Genomic DNA, 22,023 nt, shown 5'->3' on the forward strand with positions numbered 1-22,023 from the left:
GCTGGATGGTGTGGCGTGCTGATGTTGAATATTTGCTGGAATTCGTGGAACATTTGAACAACAACATATGGGGTATTGAATTTTCTATAACATACCATAGGTCGGTTATTGACTTTTTGGATGTTACTATATATCGCAACCAAGACAATACCTTAAATAGTAAGATACATAGAAAATACCCACAATTTAATTCGTTACTCCATTCTTCCAGCATGCATCCACGCCACACCATCCGCAACATTCCCAAATCTCAATATTTACGTATTAAACGTATTAACTCTTCAAAAGTGGATTATGAGGAGGCCAAACAAGATCCAAACATGAGATTTTTAGATAGAGGCTATTCGAGTCTCGATATACAAACAGCCAGGATCTGGACGGACCAACAAGACAGACATGAATTGTTACAATATAAAGAGAAGAAAGATCGCATGCAAGATGAGAATATTAGATTCATCACCACTTTTGGAAAAAATCACCAACTGGTTAGGAACACACTTAACAATAATTGGAACATTCTGCTAGCTAATGATCATCTTCGTCATATATTGGGCAATCAATGTTCCATTTCCTATCGGAGAGGCAAAACTTTGGGCACATTATTTTCTCATTATAAACATCAGGACAGTGGGGGTGCTAACTATAGACAACTTACCATTTCAGGGGATGAATTGTTAGGAACTTTCCCCTGCGGCCACTGTACTTCTTGTGGCCAAGTCAATAAGCTCAAACAATTTACAAGTGCTAATACAAGCAAGGTATTTGATGCTCGTGTTTTTGGTAATTGCTCATCAAGTTGGGTGATCTATTTGGCCACGTGCCATTGTCAAGCTTTCTATGTTGGCAAAACTTCACGTTCTTTGAGAATTAGAATAGGGGAACATCGAAGTGATATTCGTAACCATAAACCCACCAGTGCTCTATACCAACATTCTATTAAACATAAATCAGCCAAATTCATGTTCATGATTATTGATAAGATTCAGGGAAATAGACATAATCAGCTTGGTTGGCAGAGTATTCTCAGCCACAAAGAAAAATACTGGATAGTTCATTTAGGGGCTTTATTCCCACCAGGACTCAATGACCACTTATAAATAAACACAGTGATTAATATATAGTTTTGACATGTATAACAGGGGATTAACATTGCATAGTCCAGCACATTCTTTTATAGATTGGTACTGTATTATACATAATACGTCTATCACAATAGTTATAGACTGCTGGCCATGCCTATTTTTATGTATTGGAGAAGTTGTACTAAGTATTTGGTATATATCTTCTTCTTACAAGTACCCATTTCTTATTGATTATTCTATATATGTCATCATTTGTTTATTATGTATAGGTCACATTTTGATATACATGCTGATTATAAGTATCATTGTAGTGGTATACCTCCTTACATCTATGGATGATCTGGAAGATACCATGTTTTTCATTGGCTATTAGATCCTATATATATGCTGCATTTTCACTGGTGAATGGTTTTTACTATTAGTTCCTCACTGAAGAAGGCATTGACCGAAACTAGTCTGAGGACTTGGGATCTATTCTGGTGTATTTCAGCACCATTTTGTTTGCCAATAAAGCTATTGGAACTGCCTTTGCTGGCCCTTTGTGTTTTTTTTTTTTTTTAGTTTTTATTATTCGTCACATGCTGTTTCCTTTGGCGAAGAGTATATTCTAGAAATCAGCTGCAAACACACCTGTACATGTGCATACACACACACACACACACACACACACACACACACACACACACACACACACACACACACACACAGATGTTTAGGGGTGTACCAAAATAAGGAGGTATACTGAACATTAAGACAAGGGAACAGAAATATTTAAGTGAAAAACTAAGCTATGCAACAAAGCAGGTGCAACATATGACTTTAAATTGGAAAATTAAAAAAAAATATGTGCTGCCTTCTGGAAAAAAAAGAAGAAATGAGGTAACATAAAATTCCCCAGTGATTTAGGATGCCTCACTCTTACACTGTGCTGTTGCTTAGATACCAGTTCCTCCCTAAAATGTCTACTGTCTGACTCAAGAGCTGGGAATGAATAAGGAAAACAGAAAATACCAAACGGCAAGTATTTTATTTACTGGCACAATCAATACACAGAAAACACATCAATAAATTAAACATTTTACAATAAAAATCAAAGCATCATATCAAGTAACTCAAAGTATGTGTTTACAAAATGATGAAGCATCAGTGGGCAAGTATTTTTTCCAATGAATTGCATACTGTGACAGGCAGACATCACAGCAGGAGACTGCATGCACATCACAGGGATGAAAAGGGTGCTGATGAGGTGATTCTTTCAAAGGAGAAAGAGCAGCATAATGAAATGTACAATGACACTGAGATAGAGTACCAAGAAGAATTAAAATGTTTAATGAACCATGCTGACAACAAATGTGTTGCAAGAGAAAACAAAGGTACTGTAAGACTGCATATGGCAAGCTCAGAAAGAAGTCAGAAAAGGCACAATCATCATGAGAGAGAGAGAGTTCAATGACCAGAATTAGCAAAATCTTGTGGGAGCTACGTGCATACTTCTTTATGCCAAATTCTGTTACTTTTTATGCTTTATCAGTATCAAAGAGTCCTACCTTCATTCTTTCTGGAAAATCCAGGGCAAAATTAGAGTAGTTCTGACCCCTGCTTCCAGCACCAATAACGATCACTTTCACACACGGCGCCATTTTCTTGCTTTTACTTTCCCAGAACCTGTCAAGACAACAAAAGATTACTGTTTTTCCAATATATTACAAAGTCTACACAAGATAAAATATAAAATAATAAATAAAATATAAAATATCAATAATTAGTCCCAACAGTAGTAGGAGCAATGGGTCTTATAAAAAAAGAGTATACAATCATATTTAGATATGGTACCAATACATGTAACTCCATACGAACTGCAGAAGGAGTAATTACTGGGCACATTGCGGGTGCTGCGAAGAGCACTTTTGGCTGACATCAAAGAGTGAAACAATACTAATTTCATGAACTTTAATCATACTTTGACTTAGGAATGGGGTCCAGTCCCGTCATGGTATTAGAAACCCAAAAGATTTGGAGAAATTAAAAAGGGAGAACGTTGTAATACAAGTATTTTCTATTAGGTCACTTCAGTAAGTAGATTGCGTGAACGTCAACAAGGGCAGTTTATGAAGGAGTACAAAGGTCAATAAAAGTGTAACTTACTCTGCTCTAGAAATTACCAGGAAGCTAACCATATCACAAGGCTTGATTTAACAGGTCTTGCAAAAGATTTTAGTGTTGAATTCCTGCAACTTACTACATGCTGTAACCCTACAAACTGTGTTCACTTCTACTTATCCATCTTTCCAGTCTATTTCTCCTTTGTTGTGGTTGTCTCTTTATACTACTGTTTTTATAACCTCTGTTTTGACAAATCAAAACTTGTTTAACCTTCTTAAAACAGTATCTGGAACTGCAATGTCCATAAGATTTTTATCATTTATGCAGCTTCAGTTTGTACTACACAGCAGTGCTGCTAACTGTACTAAAAGCAATGAAAGCTATTATTAATTAATTCAGTTACATTTTAAAATTAGGCTTGTAAGTACACACACTCTCTCTTATAGGGGAATCCTCATATGCACCTGTGGCTATACAATCACTGCTTTAATACATAAGCATTTAACATAGTAGAAGCTACAGGCGTATGGGAGTAATTTATGTAGGCAATCCATAATAATGCACAACAGACAAAATGAATGGGACTACTTAAATTAAAGGAACCCGTTAAGGGCACAGTCTGGCAAAAACTTCAAACATTATCAACATATCAATATACACTGTCGTGCGTAAGAAGGCACTGTGCTTGTGTTGTACATTTTCTAGAACTGATCATTATACTTCCTGACCTGCAGGGAACAAAAAAAAAACTGAAGGATTTAAGATGATGAGGTCATTCAGTGAAAACAGAGAAGCATGCATATCCATCAGATTACTATGCCTATAACATGGACATATTTATTACAAATTGCTTTTCATTTATTTAATTGTTGTTGAAAAACTGCAGAAGACTTAGTGATAGAAAGTCCCTTTTTTATGGCCTTTGAATGATGACCAAGGTGCTAAAGGTCTTGTTCCGAGTTCCATAGTATACAAGAAGACGTTCTGGGAATTAAATCCACCTTTGCATGATGTAGATCATTCTGGGTTCATTACCTTAGCCACTTAAAACACTAAACTTCACTGCAAGTCCTTATTATGTTCATTAGATTAAAACTAATGTCTTTCGGCTTTTCCCGGTTAGGGGTCGCCACAGCGGAACTCTAGTCCACTAATGATTGGCAGTGGATTTTTATGGTGCCAAGGTGCCAGCCCGACGCCCAACCTTCAAAGCAGGCACACCCATTCACGCACACACCTACCTGCAAGCCTTTAAACATCACACGACCATGGGAAGGACATGCACACTCCACACAGAAGGCGCTCCAGCCGAGAATCGAACCGGAGAACCTTGCTGTGAGGTGACAACACTAAACGCTGCACCATGACTAGGTCTGCAAAAACAGCCTGTCTGCTGCTATATATTCATGTCTCCTAACCTCTGGAAATGAGGAAACTTACTTTGCAATATAGTCTGGAATGTTCAGTTGTGCAAACACTTAAAACATCATTAACATGATAGTTATCAAAATTGAAACAGGAAAAATGTTCCTAAACCAGCATTAAATAAGTTTTTTATTTATTTTTTTACAAAATATTTATGAAGAATTCACAGCATTTAAAAAGCAAGTGATATAAGCAGAATGTAGAAACTTGGCTGCTTGCTTGCCAACTCTACAATATCTATCATCTGCCTCTATAATTTGGATGCTAGCTTTGTTTTGTTTCACTCAGCTGATACCAGTACAGTTATGTGCTACCACAAGTCATGGGTTGGTTTCCTCCCACTGTGTGTTGACTGTCATAGTTCTGTGCCCCTTACCTTCAAGATTCAGAGACAAAGTTGAACACATTCAAGATAAAGGCCCAGGATCACAACCCTCCATTAATCCTCAGTATCTTCTCAGTTCAAAGTAGGGTCACAGTGAGCCTTTGCTTTTCTTGAATGTGAGGGGGAACAAGGCTGGAGGCACTGGTTCCCTTATGTTTAGTCAAGCTGCAAATTGATGATGAGGAAGCCACTCTACAATTTCAACACATCAGGAACTCAACCCAGTTAAAAAAGTAAAAGCAAGACCCCTACATAGGTTCATAGGTAGGTACTAGGCTATCTGCCCAAAGGCATTTATAAGCCTAGCCGGAATGTGTTGGCTTTCGCCGTCCCCTTAGATTAGTTCCCTGTGCCTCTGTCCAGCAGAGCCATTGAAGTGATCCCTGGGGTAAACTTTCTGTTTCCCATCCACTCGTCAAGGTTTCTCTTGAAGAGGGTTAGCGAGGATCTCTGCCTAATGTAGATTGGAATCTTGTTCCAGAGCATGGGAAGTCTCTGGGAAAGGAATTTATCCCTCCAGCACGTCCTATTTATTGTTGTGGTGAAGTTTAGATCCCTGGAGCGTGTGACTCGAGGGGATATGGTTTTCTTTAGGTGGAGCATGTCCATCAATTTTGGGTAGGACATGGCTTTGTATGTCAGGCAGAGATCAACTCTGAGTAGGCGGTATGCAACCGAATACAGCTGGAGTTTCTTCAGTCGAGCTGCATAGGGCATCTGCTTGAGGCCAGTGATCCTCTTGGTGAGGTTCTTCTGTGGACTTTCCAGTTGTTGCAGGTGTCTTGTAAGGTACATCCCAAATGGGGCATTGTACATTATGATTGGTCTGATGAGTGATGCATAGAGTGGCCCAATGACCTCTTTTGATCTGGATGCAAACCCTTTTGTGATTAGGTGGGCCACATAGAAGGATGTTCTAACCACTTTGGGTACTTTGTTTTTTCCAAAGGGGATGACTATGCACTTTTTGGCATTTAGGCCATGGTTTTGACACCAGGTATCTGTCTCAGTGAGACCCTTTTGGAGGATGTCTGTGTCAGCCGGAGAGTCGATTATAGCCCCTAGTTTGCAGTCGTCTGCGAACTTGGTCAGCCGTAGTCCTCCTGTGCTTGCCTGTACCTCTGAGAAGTATATGCTGAACAGGAGGGGTCCTATGACTGAGCCCTGGGGAACACTACTTGTAACCGGTTTAGAGTCAGACACAGCTCCCGCAACTCTTACCATGTGGGTTCTATCCATGATCCAGTTTGCAACCCATCTTGTGATGTAGGGGTTTATGTTCAGGCTGGTGAGCTTGTCTATAACATCTGAGTGGGGAATGGTGTCTAAGGCCTTTGCGAGGTCTAGGTAGGTTCATAGGTAGGAACTAGGCTATCGGCCCTGGGGCCTATACAAGCCCAGCCAAAAAGGTACCTTGGCTTTTGCCACCCAAGAAAATTATTTTCCTGTGCCACTGTCGAGCAGAGACACAGAGGTGATCCCCGGGGTGAATTTCCTATTTCCCATCCAATACAGGTTCATAGGTAGGTACTAGGCTATCGGCCCTGCTGTGTGGACCACTTTTCCCTCGTCTATAGCCTTTGTAACTGTCTCAAAGAAATCCACCAGGTTCAGGAGGCATGATCTGCCCTTAACAAAGCCGAACTGGGTAGGGTCCAGTGTTTGGAGGTTTCCAATGTCTCTGTTAATGAGATCCATGATGATGCGCTCCATAGCTTTGCAGACCAAGCTAATCAGGTTTATGGGGCAATAGTTCCCGGGGTCCATTGTGGCTCCACCTTTGTGGAGCGGAATAACCGTTGCTGTGCGCCACTCTGTGGGTATGTAGCCCGTGGAGAGGCTGAGCTTAAACAGTATGCTTAGGTAAGGGGTTAGTTCATCTTTGAGTTCATGTAGGACGCAGCATGGGACACCATCGGGTCCCACTGATGCTGTGTTATGGCTTTGGAGTGTCTGTGATTTCAGGGGCACTACATTCTTCTGGTATAGTTATGGGCCCTTTTGGGGGTGAGAGGGGGTGAAGATTGCACTGAACCTGTCTGCCAGGATGTTGGCTATATCAGTCGGTTCAGTGTATTTTGTGCCATTCTGCACCAACTCCGAGCAGATCTGAGAATTGTCACTTAGATTCCTGACATAGTTAAAGAATGCCTTGTGCTTATCTTTGGAGTCCATGGCAATTTTTCTTTCAAAGCTAGCCTTGGACAATTTTATGAGGTAACGTAGTTTCTTGCTGATACTGATCAGGGATGTCTTCCCTTCTTGGGATTTTACTCTTTTCTGTAATAGTTTCTTCCTTCTATTGCATAGTTTGTTTATGGCAGGGGTCCACCAGACTGGTTTCCTTTTCTTGGAGGAGTGAGTCTTGGTTTTGTTTGGGATAGCATGATCCATGCATTCTTGTAGGTGCCCGTAGAGTGCATTAGTAAAGGATTTTGCAGCTTGGACAGCATTATCCTTTCACATAGGGGCTTTGAAACTTCCCACCTTGGACTTAAGTAACGTGAAGTTTGCTTTTGAAAAGTTTTTCACGGTGGTTTCTTTGACTGGTGGTGGTGATGGAATGTGGATATCCAGAGTGATTAGTTTATGGTCAGATCTAACCAGCGAGGGGTTGGCCTCCAGTGTGAAACACCGGTCGCCCATGTTGGTGATGACCAGGTCCAATATGTTGTCACCTCTGGTGGGTATGTTGACCAATTGATCCAGGGCATTTGCGTTTATAAATTCTAGGAAATGTTGGGCAGGGGAGTTTGTACTTGAGTAGTTCTCCCAGTTAATGTTTGGGTAATTGAAATCACCCAATATCAGGGTGTTTGGTAGGACCTTTATGTTTCCCAGTGTTTCCAGGAACGTGGAGTGGGGGTCCTGGGACATGGTGGGTGATCTGTAGCAAGCTATAATTTGAATAGCAGTTTTGCCTGTTGTTAGTTGCACGTGGATGATCTCTGAAGCATCGTGCTGTGCCACTAACCTGGAGGTGTGGGTATCCTTGATGAATATGGATACTCCCCCACCTTTTGTATTTCGGTCCGGGTTTTGTGGACGAAATGTATGGTATGAGTTGTAGCCTGGTAGTGCTGGGGTGATCTCTGGAGCCTTAAACCAGATTTCTGTTACTGCACATATATCGATTTTCTCCATACTGAGGAGTGCCTCGAGTGCATGCATTTTGAGGTTTAGACTTCTGGCATTGAGTAGCATTACCCTCAGTTTTTTGTTACTTGTGCTATTTACGGCACACTAATTTAAATATACCAACTCCAAGTTGCATAACCACAGAGAAAAAACAAAACAACACAGTCACCACACAAACAGAAACAGCATCAGTACTGATTTTCTAAGGTAAACTTCACCATATTTAATTTATTGATTTAAAACTGACAAGTTGAATCCTTATCGAGCAAATATTCATCAACATACATGTTAGCCAGAATGGCATCTGGGCAGGTTGTCAATACATCATGGTGGTACTCTGACACCTACAGATATGCATACAAATCTACGGGCAGTTAGGGTGGCAAACCAACTTAAACAAGCATTTCTTTAGAAGTGAAGCACAACCACAACATCAAGATGAAGCTCACAGACCTAGGGAAATCATGCAAATCTCACCTACAAAGTAACCAAGACAAAGAATCACAGACATTTGTAAAAATACATCTCCAACCAGAAATGGAAAGGGTAAGCAGTTTTCATCCTACCATGGTTTGCTCTTCAATGCTAATGTTTAATTCTAACTTTTAAATGTTTAGTATTATTATTATTCTGCAATTTGTTATATTCCCCAAATGGTCTGAAAGGGATTTCCATACTGACATGCTACAGTATTTCAGTCTATCTTTTGCCTACACTACCCTTTTATCTCCATAATATGACACAACCTAGATGATTAAATCACTTATCACAGTGATGTGGGCTAGTGGCTTTTTAGACTGTCTCTGAAGATAGTGTTAGAATTTTTTTAACTGAATTACTCTCATTCCAGAGTACTGTAAGCAACTAAAACCCATTCATGGTAAATTGCAAACTTTTGTTAGGAATTTGAAGTTGTAGCTCCACCAAGTTTGTACATTCCCACATAGTCTTAATTAGATTATCTAAGGCCTGGCAAGTTTCTGGCAAGTCTGCATAGTTATTTGTCACTGATAGAAGACACTTCATGAAACTGGCTTGGCAATTTCAAACAAATTTAAGCATTTTATATTGTCTTTAGAGAACAACTACATCTTTAAAATAATACTTTCTTGATCCTGAATAACTTTTCTTCTCTCAAAAGTGATCTCAACATTATCACATATAAAGCATGTTAAGTCTGTCTCCTGCATGACTCTGAAGAGTACAAAGTGGATATCAGAACATTAATGAATGACTGTGGTGTTGTTTGTAACATTCTGTGGATATTCTGTTATTCAGCTTCTTTAGCACAGACCATGTTGAACCCCCTCCTCACCTTAGTAACGTGCTAACCCTAACCCCACACTGGACCTTAAAATAAAAACTTCTCCTAACACTGCCACTATTCAGACAAATTGGGGGATAATGTCGTGGGGGTGGTTTATTGTAAAGAATGAAAAAGGAATACGTTTTCCTTTTCTGATGTTCCATTCATTCGATGTTTAAGTAATTCGACATTCGACATAATGCACTTTCCATCTTAGTTTTGCCTGTCCGTTTTATTTTACATTAAGTAAGTTTGACCATACATAACAAAATCATATATACAAACACACACACATAACAGCAATAAAATAATTGGATAATAAGCTGTACCAAAAAAAATAGAAGATATATAATGCTGGATATGCAAATGAAGAAAGCTAGCAGATGTTGAGAGGAAGAAACAATTAGGATAGTCTGAGATTTACAGGACAGAAGGGAGGAGGAAAAGAAATGTGGGTGTAAACATTAAGGGTAAAGGTAGAGGAAAGCAGGTAACAGAGGGAGACATGAAGGAAATGAAGCGATAAGGGTCAGGAAAGCAGGTAACAGAGGGAGACAGGAAGGAAATTAAGCGATAAGGGTCAGGAAAGCAGGTAACAGAGAGAGACAGGGAGGAAATTAAGCAATAAGGGTCAGGACGGCAGGTAACAAAGAGAGACATGAAGGAAATTAAGCGACAAGGGTCAGGAAATGAGCATGAAAAGCCTAACAGTTAATAGTTAAGCCTGTTTTTGAACATGAGCAACTGAGATTAATTAAAGAGCAGACAGAGGTAATGCTGTAGAAGTTGTAAGCATTTCCCCTTCCTACTGGTTTCTTAAGGCAGTGGAATGAATTTGCATTAGCATGCATATCTGAAGAATAAGAAACATGCAAAGGTAATAGCATATAATACTTAATAAGCATAATTCTTCAAGTTCATGGGGCGGCCATGGTGGTGCAGCGGTTAGCGCTGTCGCCTCACAGCAAGAGGTTCTCTGGTTTGATCCTCGGCTGGGGTGCCTTCTGTGTGGAGTCTGCATGTCCTCCCTGTGGTCGCGTGGGTTTCCTCCGGGTGCTCCGGTTTCCTCCCACATCCCAAAGATATGCTGTAGGTGGATTGGACACTCTAAATTGGCCCTAGGTGTGAGTGCGCGCGCGTGTGTGTGTGAGTGCGTGTGTGTGAGTGCGCGTGTGTGAGTGCGTGTGTGAGTGCGTGTGTGTGTGTGTGTGTGTGTCTTCTGTGGAAGGCTGGGTGCCGGGCTGGCAACTCGACACTATACAACTCCATTGCCAATCATGAGCGGACATGTGATCTGCTGTGGCTACCCCTAACCAGGAAAAGCCAAAAGAAGAAGAATTGTTCAAGTTCATTCATATAAATCACAAATGTTAAGAAGATTAAAGCCATGACTTTTCCATAATTCAGGAAGCAATGAGGCCCAAGCAGTGGGACTCAGAAAGGAGAATACTTAAGTACAGTTGTTAAGACAGCTCTGAGTAAGTAAAGACTGATTATTTGCAACAGATATAAGCTTAAGTGCAAAGGTTTAGACGTGATGAAGAGTTAATGCTAGGTCTGTCCTTTCATCTCTACAAAATGTGGAAAATACTTTGCTGACGAAGACCTGGAGAAGCAGTAAGGAAGAAGTAGCATGAAATATTCTGTAAGTGGTGTAAGTAAACCTTCCTGGTGCATTCTGGCTTCAGGGGTTACCTGACTGGAGATTTTTCTAGCTCAGACCTTTTGTTTTCATAGGTTCATAGGTTCATACTAGGCTATCTGCCCGAGGGCATTTGCAAGCCTAGCCCATCGTTTTGTGGCTTACGCCACCCCTTAAGTATGGGGAACTATACCCATTATTTTGCTGTGCCTCTGTCGAGCAGTGACACTGAGGTAATCCCTGGGGTATATCTGCGATCTCCCATCCATTGGTCAAGATTTCTCTTGAACAAGGCCAGCGAGGTGCTCTGCCTCACATGTACTGGGATTTTGTTCCACAGCATAGGGAGTCTTTGGGTGATGAATCTATCCCTCCAGCACGTCCTATTAATAGCCGTGTCGAGGTTTAAGTCTCCCGCCCTTGTGGCTCTGATGGATCTAGATTTTTTGAGGTGAAGCATATTCATCAAATCTGGGTTTGACATAGCCTTGTATGTTAGGCAAAGGTCACCTCTGAGCAAGCGGTGGCGACTGAATAGAGCTGGAGTTCTTTCAGTCGGGCAGCATAGGACAGATTTTTGAGACCCTTTATCCTTTTGGTGAGGAACTTTGTGGCCTCTCCAGCTGCTGCAAGTGTCGGGTCAGATACATTCCGAATGGGGCATTGTACTCAATCATTGGTCTGATGAGTGATGAGTAAAGGGAGACTATGACCTCCCTTGATCTAGATGAGAATCCCTTCATGATAAGGTGGGCAATGTAGAAGGTCTTCCTAACTACTTTAGCTACATGGGTGTCGAATGACAGACTACTATCAACCTGGGTCCCCAGGTCCCTGATAACTTCTTCTGTGCTCAGTGGATTGCCACCTATTTGGTAGCTAGGGGTAACCTTGTTTTTCCCGAAGGGTATGACTATGCATTTTTGGCATTTAACTTTAGGCCGTGGCTCTGGCACCAGTTATCCGTTTCTGTGAGACCCTTCTGAAGGATATCTGTGTCAGATGTGTTTTCTACTATGGCCCAGTTTGCAGTCATCTGCAAACTTTGTCAGCCATAACCCTTCTGTGTTTGCTTGTACTTGGAAAAGTAGATGCCAAACAAGAGTGGGCCCAGGACTGAGCCCTGTGGGACACCACTTGTGACAGGCTTTGAGTCTGACATGGCGCCAGCAACTCTGACCCTGTGGGTTCTGTCACTCAGCCAGTTTGCAACCCATCTTGTGATGTATGGGTTAACATTTAAGCTGATGAGTTTTTCAATGATACCCGAGTGGGGTATTGTATCGAAGGCCTTAGCCAGATCGAGGTAGGCTGTATGGACTGCCTTTCCCTCATCAATGGCTTTGGTGACTGTTTCAAAAAGTCAACCAAGTTTAAAAGGCATGATCTTCCTTTGACAAAGCCAAACTGGGTTGGATCCAAAGTCTGCAAATTCCCTATGTCTTTATTTATGAGGTCCATTATGATCCTCTCCATGGCTTTGCAGATAAGGCTTGTCAAGCTAATGGGCGGTAATTTCCAGGGTCGGTGGAGGCACCGCCTTTGTGAAGTGGGACCACAGTTGCAGTGCGCCACTCCTGGGTGCGTATCCAGAGGTAAGACTTTGATTAAACAGCTGTCCTAGCTGTGGGTTTAATTCCTCATTGAGTTCGTGGAGCACACAGCCGGGACACCATCAGGTCCCATGGATGCTGTGTTTTTGCTTTGGAGAGAGCAGTTCTCACTTGGGCTGGAGATGTTTGGGGGCTGCAATCGTTTGGTATAGATATCTCTCCTTTTGGGGAGAAGTTTGCACTGAACCTGTCAGCCAGTATGTTGGCAATGTCTGTAGGATCAGTAATCTTCACATCATTTTGAACTAGTTCTGAGCATATCTGGGAGTTTCCTCCCAGGTTTCTAACATAGCTAAAGAAGGCCTTATGATTGTCTTTTGAGTCTTTAGCTATTTTTCTCTCAGAATTTGCTTTGGATGATTTTATGAGAGCTCTTAGTTTTTTACTTATAGTGATCAAGGGTGTCTTACCTTTTAAGGATTTTGCTCTATCTTGTAGTAGCTTCCTCCTTTTGTTGTAGAGTTTGTTTATGGCTGGGGTCCACCAGACTGGACGCTTGCCTTTGGTACAAATAGTCTTTGTTTTGCTTGGGATTGCCTTATCCATGCAGTCTGCAGGTGCTGGTAGAAGGCATTTGTAAGTGATTCAGCGGCTTGAGTACTGTTTTCCGCCAGCTAGTAACAGAACATGACAATGGAGAGTCACGCTAGTATCCAAACAAATGCTAAGATATTCATCCAACCAAAACCAAGGTACTTAATGGTTCAAATATTTTCTAAGTAAACTTTAGCAGCACTTGAGATGATTCAAGCTGTTTGTATTCACCTAATCATAAATATGTGTTCCAAATTACACTGTCTTTTTTAAGACTGGTAATTAGAAGTTTATAATCTAAACTAGAGTTTCAGAAGTTTAAGGTCAACTATCAGGACTCCCTTAATCTTAAAAGTATGCTGTCTAATAACTGCTGTCTTCAACATACATCTTCATTTTTGTGACGCTAATATTGCAGGTTGGGAAAACTGTGAACACTGGGAGCAGCATTGGTTCAAGCATTGAAACATGGTATCCTAGAATAAACCTAGATGGATGAGGATGGTGAATTTACACTTTTTATCTCAATAGTCTTGATGGGAAAGTAATTTCCAAACCAGAAACATGGTTCAATTGCTAGGCCAGCAGTCTGGAAAGTGTGGAAAAGCCATGCTATTATCTACTGAGTAGTCCATACTTGTAGATGTAGTCAAATGGACTGAGATGGTCTTTCCCATAGTTTTGAGAAGTATATGAAGCGGAGAACTAGGCCAGTAATGTCACAAATGAGGAATTATAAAGTGGTACAAGTTACAGTTATAAAATATATGTAAGGTGCCCAACTATGTGTGGAAAACATAGTTTTAGGAATTTGGGTGGAGTTTATAAGGCCCAGCTGGACCACAGACAGAAACATCTGATTAAGTTCTTAAGACATCTTTGCCCATGAAATGCCTAAAGTAAAAGGGACGGATAAAGACAGACTGGGAGGGAGACATAGAAGGTGGCAGTGTGTGCTTCAAAGGAACCAAGAATGCAGGAGGTGTGCAACTCTTCAGCAATATGAGCAGGTCCAAAAGGAATCTTTAATTATGTTAGGTGAGATCTTACAGTGCCTAGTGAGTTGATTTTTGCCTGTTAACAGCTTTTTGTACAATCTATGAATGGTGATAAAAAATTGTATTCATTTGTACAGCTTGTTTGTTTGCACTTTTTTGCAGGCAAAGTCTTACTCTCTTCTCTGCAGGGCTCAAATGTCTAATTTCATCCATAACTGTTGTCCAAACCAACATGCTTTTCTAGGAAGTGGAAGCATTTAACCAGCAGCATAAAGAATTTGCCATTAAAAAAAATCTTACTAGATAGGACAGACCAATACATTTGAGTTAGTTCATTAATACGTATTTGTTGTTATACAAAGGAAAGGTTCTACGTGACATAACTATGAATGGGATCTTCTCTCTTTTGTCTAACCAAAGGCATATTGTTTGGAACAGATCATTAAGAGCAGGGGAAGAATTTGTAGTAATAAACTTAATAAGGACTTTTAGTTGTCACTAACTCCAGTGGACAGCTACATAATCTAGGGTTTGCTCTTGTTGGACTGTCAACTACTTGCTGAAGGTGAAGTCCAGAAACACAATATTTTATGGCCTATAAAAAGAGACTCAGCAATTTTCTGTCCTGTTTCTGTCATGCTGACAGTCATCCCACTGCACCACATCTTTTGCTGGGTCTACTGGCACTCCAGTTTCACCTACTCAATGCTAAATTTCAAGCCACAGCCTGCAAGGAGCTTAAGGGTGGCCCTGGGCTGGTGCTGTCTAACTGTAATCTGGATTTTTTTCTTTTATGATCTACCCAAGATCCCACCTCCATCACTACATTTGCGACCTCATCGGAGGGCTACCCTCCTCACTGAACCACCCCTTCCCTTAGGAAGCATCATCGGTAAATGCCTACCCTCCCAGGATGGGCCTATCCATCCCTCCCTGCCAGCACCTCAGAAGCCTGAGATGCTAATTGAACTTGGGTCGCCTGGAATGTTGTTAGGGATTTATCCATCTATGCTTAGCATGTTAGCATTCAGAACAACAGGCACAACAGTTTTATTATCCCATCTTTTTAATGAGGAGAAGACAAAACTTAGCATCACCACAGACATGGGTGATGGAAGGATGGAAGGTAACATAGTTTAAATAAGACTAAAGTTAGTAACCAGTGAGACTTTAGCCACTAGGCAGTAACACTCACATGGGTCAGGTGAAACATTTTTCACAATTTCACAATGTATTTTCTTTATTTACTAGCATCATAACTCCATCACTTATTATAGCTGCTGGACAGCCACAGTGAAAGGCTAAGAAATTATGATTCTCTAAACATGATGAAAGGAGAATATGGGCTTAGCCTGGTTTTGGGTATGCAAGTGAGGTCAGGGGTGCTGGATAATACTCATTTCAGTTTCATCAATTTTATGATTTAGGAAACCAACATTAACACAAAAATAACCAGAGTTTGGAAGAAAATATAACTTTCAGGTTAAAAATCTCAGTGTCAGAGAGCACACAGCAAAGGTTTGTTTTTAGAGGTTTAGATGAATGGGGAATGAAGTTACCCGAACAAGGAGGAATAAGCAGTACTAAGGAAACTAAAGTAAATGTGAGAAATGCACTCGCTTGAAGCACTCCATAAAATGGAGAACATTGACGTCTGTGCTGTAACAGACACCTGGTTCAAGGCAGCAGAAAGCACCCCTGCACTACCAGGCTATAACTCATTCCACACCTTTTGGCCCCAGAACTTGGACCGAAGCTCCAAAGGCAGTGGTGCTAACATATTCATAAAGGATGCCCACACCTCCAGACTGGTAGCCCAACATAATGCATCAGAGATATTTCAGGTGCAGCTAACATTGGGTAAGACATCGATTCAGGTCGTAGCCTGCTATAAGTCCCCAACCATGTCCCAATACTCACACTCCACGTTCCTAAGCACCCTGGAGATTATTAGGGTCCAACCTAACACTCTCTTATTAGGTGACTTCAACTACCCCTCCATTAACTGGGAAAACTACTCATGTACCAATACACTTGCCCAACATTTCCTCATTAATTCCAATGCCCTGGACTAGCTCGTTCTTACCCCCACTAGAGGTAGCAACATCCTTGATCTGGTCATTACTAACATAAGCGACCGTTGCTCAACACCAATAGTCAGCTCCTCCCTGGTTAGATCTGACCACAAACTAATCACCTTGGAACTCCACACCCCCATCCCCCCTGCAAAGGTAACCACCATGAAAAACTTCTCCAAAGCTAACTTTGGGCTCCTAAAAACAGAGGTGGCTAACTTCACAGCACCCATGCAAATGGAGAATAGTTGTATGACCACCAAATCATACACCAATGCACTGTACGAACACGTACACAAATGCATGGATTTCGCCAAGATGCTGTCCTCCAAAAACAGGAAGCCAATCTGGTGGTCCCCTGCCACAAACAAACTCTACAACAGAAGGAGGAAACTGATGCGAAATAAGGTGAAGTCCCAAGACTGGAAAAACTCCCTTATCAGCCTCAACACAAAGTTGAGATCCCTCATCAAATCCTCTAAAGCAAGCTATGAAAACAGAATTGGAGCAGATAGTAAAGACAACCACAAGGCCTTCTATTGTTATGTAAAGAATCTCCACGACAATACCCAGATTTGCTCTGAGCTACTGCACAATGGTACCACCTATACCGAGCCAAAAGATATTGCCAGTATACTGGAAACAGACTCAATGTCAACTTTATCCTTCCCTCCCCCAAGGACCAATCACAATACCAGTAGATTGCCAGGCACCCAGTATTACTGCTGCATAGGTTAAAACAGCACTGTCCAAGGCCAATAATACAGCTTCTATTGGACCTGACAATATCCCTGGCTGTGTTCTACATCAACTAAAGAATGAATTGGCACCTCACCTGTGTGCTCTGTTCAATCACAGCCTCAACTCAGGCTTTGGCCCTACCGAATGGCGCACTGCTACAGTCATCCTTCTCCACAAAGGAGGAGCGACTACAGACCCTGGAAACTATTGCCCCATTAGTCTGATGATCCTGATATGCAAAGCTATGGAACGCATCATCATGGACCTAATAAACAAGGATATAGGGAATCTCCAAACTCAGGAATCACAGATAAAGTCCTAAGCCAGGCATTGACCCCTATATCACTAGGTGGGTTGCAAACTGGCTCACAGATAGAACCCATAGTGTGAAAGTAGCTGACTCCAAGTCAAATTGACGACTAGTCACGAGTGGAGTCCCAAAGAGTTCGGTCCTGGGTCCTCCCCTGTTTACTCTCTACTTCTCTGAAGTCCAGGCCAACACGAAGGGACTCTGGCTAACAAAGTTTGCAGACGATTGCAATTTGGGAGCTATATTTAACTCCCCAAGTGATGTTGACATCCTACAGAATGGGCTCACTGAGACCAACGACTGGTTTCAGAACCATGGCCTTAAGCTCAATGCCAAAAAAATTGTCATCATGCCCTTTGGGAAAAACCCAGTTCCCATAAATTACCACACTGATGGTAGTCCACTGAACACAGAAGGCGTTATAAGAGATCTGGGAACACAGGTTAACAGCAACCTCTCTTTTGATCATCACATTGCCACTGTAGTCAGAAAGTCCTTCTATGTGGCACATATCATTACGAAGGGTTTTGCATCCAGGAAGAAAGAGGTCATTGTCTCCATCTACTCTTCCCTCATTAGGCCAATCATAGAGTACAATGCCCCATTTGGCACGTAGCTCACTAGACACCTGCAACAACTGGAGAGGCTGCAAAAGTACCTTACAAGGAAGATCTTAGGCCTTAAACATTTGTCCTACATGGACAGACTCAGAAAACGTCTCATATCAGCTACTTAGAGGCAATCTCTGCTTAACAAATCCATGTCTGATTTAGCTCTATTCTAAATGGTACATCTAAAGGAATCCCAATGCCTCCGCACCACACACTCCAGAGACCTCAACCTTATTACCACAATTAAAAGAACATGCTGGAGGGACAGGTTCATAACCCAGAGACTGCCCATGCTATGGAATAGACTTCCCATACATGTCAAGCAGAGCACCTCGCTGACCCTCTTCAAGAGAAATCTTGATGAGCGGATGGGAAACAGAAAATTCACCCCAGGGATAACTCCAGTGGCTCTACTCGACAGAGGCACTGGGAACTAAGGTTGGGTGGCACTATGCAGGGTAATCCTATGGCTAGGCTTGTAAAGGCCCCAGGGCCATTAGCCTAGTACACACCTATGAACCTATAAATTAGTGCCAGAAGTCTTTTATTTCAGAAAATATATATTAATTCACATTCTCTTATTCTGTCACTGTCTCAGGTTAACAGTACATATATTTTACAAAAGTGTTCCTGACTCTTCCTGATTATTTCTGGATTTTTCCCTGAATGGTTGAGAGCTAAACTGGGCTCCCTTTTACAAATGCAGTGATTACATCTGTAACACCTGGGAAGTCAACTAACAAACTGCCAAAGAAGTTATATGCAACTGTCTTAAGACGTCCCACAGAGGTATGAAATAGGCACCACAGCTGCAAAAACCACCAAGAAGACAAACAGTACCAGACACCATAAGGATGCAACAGAATGGAACATGCACATAAACACACACACACACGCACAGAAACACCCTCCCCAACCAAAGAAGATGTACAGAGAAGCAGCAGGGAAAATAAAGACAATGTGAACAAGTGGTAGGCAAACAGTTACACAGTAAGGCACATTTTAAAGTACATACTACACAGCCACAAGCAGAGTGGCCAATCAAGGCAACAGAGCCCAGCAACACAGTGTAAGAAACAGGACACTCAAGGTCCAGCACTCACACCTTGAATACATTAAAGTGAAAAGCACAAGCAGTATGGCTCTTGCTAGAAAGGCTCTTCTGCCATGACATGCCCAATTGTGATTCAGAAACATATTAACTGCTTGACCGTGTAGATGCCTTACTGGAAGCAGTTGAAGGGTGACATCACATGGCTAATAAGCATATGCCTCTCCTCCCAGAATGCCTCATTAGCATTCAGCATGGTCCCAGGGCCAGCCCTTTGTGGTGCTCCACGTCTTCATGTTAGAGGATCTCATTATTGGCTAGTTTTCATGTTTCTCAATCACATTTACTACAGCAATGATAGATTATTGATGATTTGCATGTAGCAATAGTAACCTGCTGCTTATGTAGGCAGTAACATCCCCTGCAGTCACTCTCTCTCTCACACACACACACACACACACACACACACACACACACACACACACACACACACACACACACACACACACACACACACACACACACACACACACACACACACACACACACACACACACACACACACACACACACACACACACACACACACACACACTACAGTAATTGCACCTGTCCCTACCCTAGCTTCCCTCCACATTCATAATAGTTGGAATGCCATTATGGCATGCATCTATTAGGCCATGGTGGTCTAGTGTATGCCCCACCCTCTGATCTTGTTGCTGCCACTGGTGCCAGCATGGCACTTTACTCCATACATCATCCCTGGTGTCCACTGTTGCCCCACCCACACCTAAGCCATATTACAATTTTGTGCCATTATGGCACTTACATTTTTATGTTATCCCTGGTGTCCAGTCATTTTCCCCTTAGCCCCATCCCCAGTTTGCTGTCAGTGCAATTACGGCAGTTTAAAAAGTAATCCCTGGTGTCTTGTGCATCCCCCACCCCCGATACCCATACTGCCATTTATGCTATTACAACACTTTGAGAGTAATCTCTGACGTTTAATGTTTCCCGTCAACCATGTTCATGTTAGGCTGTTGGCTGTGTTCAATATCGTAATGTGGTGGAGATGACCATGCTGATCTACACGGCTGAGCTTTTTCTTGAATCACTCGGCAGTGTAGATGCCTTCCTGTAGGCAGTCCTAAGGAGAGAGCACATGGCTAATGCAACTGCCCCAAGAAGACCTCATCAGCATTAGCACTGTCACAGGGTTACCCCACTGCATTGCTGCACTTCCAGTTAGAGGAATGTGCTGCACTGTGTAAGGGCAGTTGATTAATTGGGGAAAGATACTGCAATGTGTACATGGAGGTGTACGCTTCTCAGTATCTTAATGAAGTCCCCCCGAGATGTTGTCAAGAATAGGGTTGTATCAAATGAATAATCAAATTACCAGGAAAAAGGCTGTCAAATCCAAGATGTTTTGGTACTGTGCACATAAATGCAGTCTGGGATACAAGAAACATGCTATTTTGGTGAAAGAAGGTAGACAGAAACTAGCAAAGTCCACCTGCTACTAACATAGACCAAACCTAGCAGCCCAAGCCACATCCACTATGTCAGGCACCCAAGCAGGATTACCAGTGACCTCCTGAGTAATGTACTGCAGAGTACATTAGCCTTAGTGATGATACGGTGAACTCCCTGCCCTCTCAGAGAGTCATAACACAAGTGATCAACAAGACTTGTCAACAAAAGAGAATGCTGCTGGCATGCAACATCAACGCAGTAAAGCATTTCAGACTGAAATAGCCCCCCCATGAGAAGGACAATTCCTTTACTAAGTGCTACTTCAAAATGAGGATGGGGTGACCATCCTAATTTCCTTCAGAACAGAAAACCTTCAAGACATGCAAACATCATTGCATCTTAGTGTGCATAGCACCTACCCACACTCAGCTGTGGACATAGGCAGCTGTATCTCATCCATGTACATGTGGAAGTGACAGTTTACACAATGGTCCAAGAGTACCCCCTGCCAGTAACTATTTGAAATGTCAGGAACAGCTAGTGCGAGTGCCAAAACACAGAGACTAAATGGCTGAAAGAACAGACTTACATATACCAAGTCTGAGATAGCAATTTTTAGGAATAGTCCCTTTTCACTGAGGTATGGTGATCTCAGAGTTGGGAGTCTAATTCAGTAGACCAACTTACCATAACACCGAACCACAAACAATCGAGACGACAGCACCAAACATTCACTTTAACGAAAGTTCAGAAAATCGTAATTTTAACACAGGAAAAAGTCAGTTGGCCACCATGGTGAACTTTGCCCTTTTCCACACTGTAGTGCAATCTCGCAGTTCGTGTATTTAGTTGGGGGTGTTGGGGTGAAGCCCCCCACTTGTGTTGGTTTAATTTGCTGTGGTTTGTTTTAGTTGTGGTGGTGGCCAACTAACTGTTTTCCCGGTTTAAAATTACAATGTTGTAAACATTCGTTAAAATGAACTTTCATTGGTGTTGTCTCGATTATATGTGGTTCAGTGTTATGGTAAGTCGGTATACTGAAGTTGATCCCAGAGTTGGTATATATAAGTTTGGGGGTGCAGGGGGCCTGCAAAAAAAAAAGAAGTTTGGAGGAGGAGAGAGATGTTAGAGATTCACTCTTCTCCAGAATTTTCGGTCTTTGTTTCCGCTTGTCAGCACTGAGCATTTCAAGTGCTGACATTTCAATAGGAGGCTGTTCCTTGGCACTTGTGATGCCCTTGTGTCCTAAAAGCTGGACGATGAGTACAATGAGCTTTTCAATATGCTGCACAAAGTGGTGGATATGGAGGCAATATAAATATAATTCCCAGGATATCACATGCAAATTTGAGAGGGCTGCTATCACAAGCATGACCCAGAGAGATGTCACCAATGACAAATCCTACAGCAGAAAGTACAAGGATTAGGCTTACAATTCTGTAAGGGAGTAATGTCAGCACTGTCCTCTGAAGTAAACAGCTACTGGTTTTCAGCCTCCTGTCAGCTGAAAAAATAGCTGTATCACTTGAGGCC

General features: G+C 42.0%; 1 protein-coding gene across 1 annotated transcript in view; it reads right to left on the reverse strand.

The window, feature by feature from the left end:
• The window catches only part of LOC122795001 (uncharacterized oxidoreductase YjhC-like), a 1,313,984-nt gene that overhangs the window by 1,040,369 nt on the left and 251,592 nt on the right, over nucleotides 1-22,023 (reverse strand). Inside the window, exon 3 of the mRNA XM_044063588.1 lies at nucleotides 2,630-2,747. Within this exon, the coding sequence (XP_043919523.1) occupies nucleotides 2,630-2,747 (118 nt within the window). The remainder of the gene's footprint in view (nucleotides 1-2,629; nucleotides 2,748-22,023) is intronic.

The sequence above is a fragment of the Protopterus annectens genome, chromosome 2.part1, assembly GCF_019279795.1.
Source record: "Protopterus annectens isolate FY-2018-M chromosome 2.part1, PAN1.0, whole genome shotgun sequence".
Taxonomy (NCBI): Eukaryota; Metazoa; Chordata; order Ceratodontiformes; family Protopteridae; genus Protopterus; species Protopterus annectens.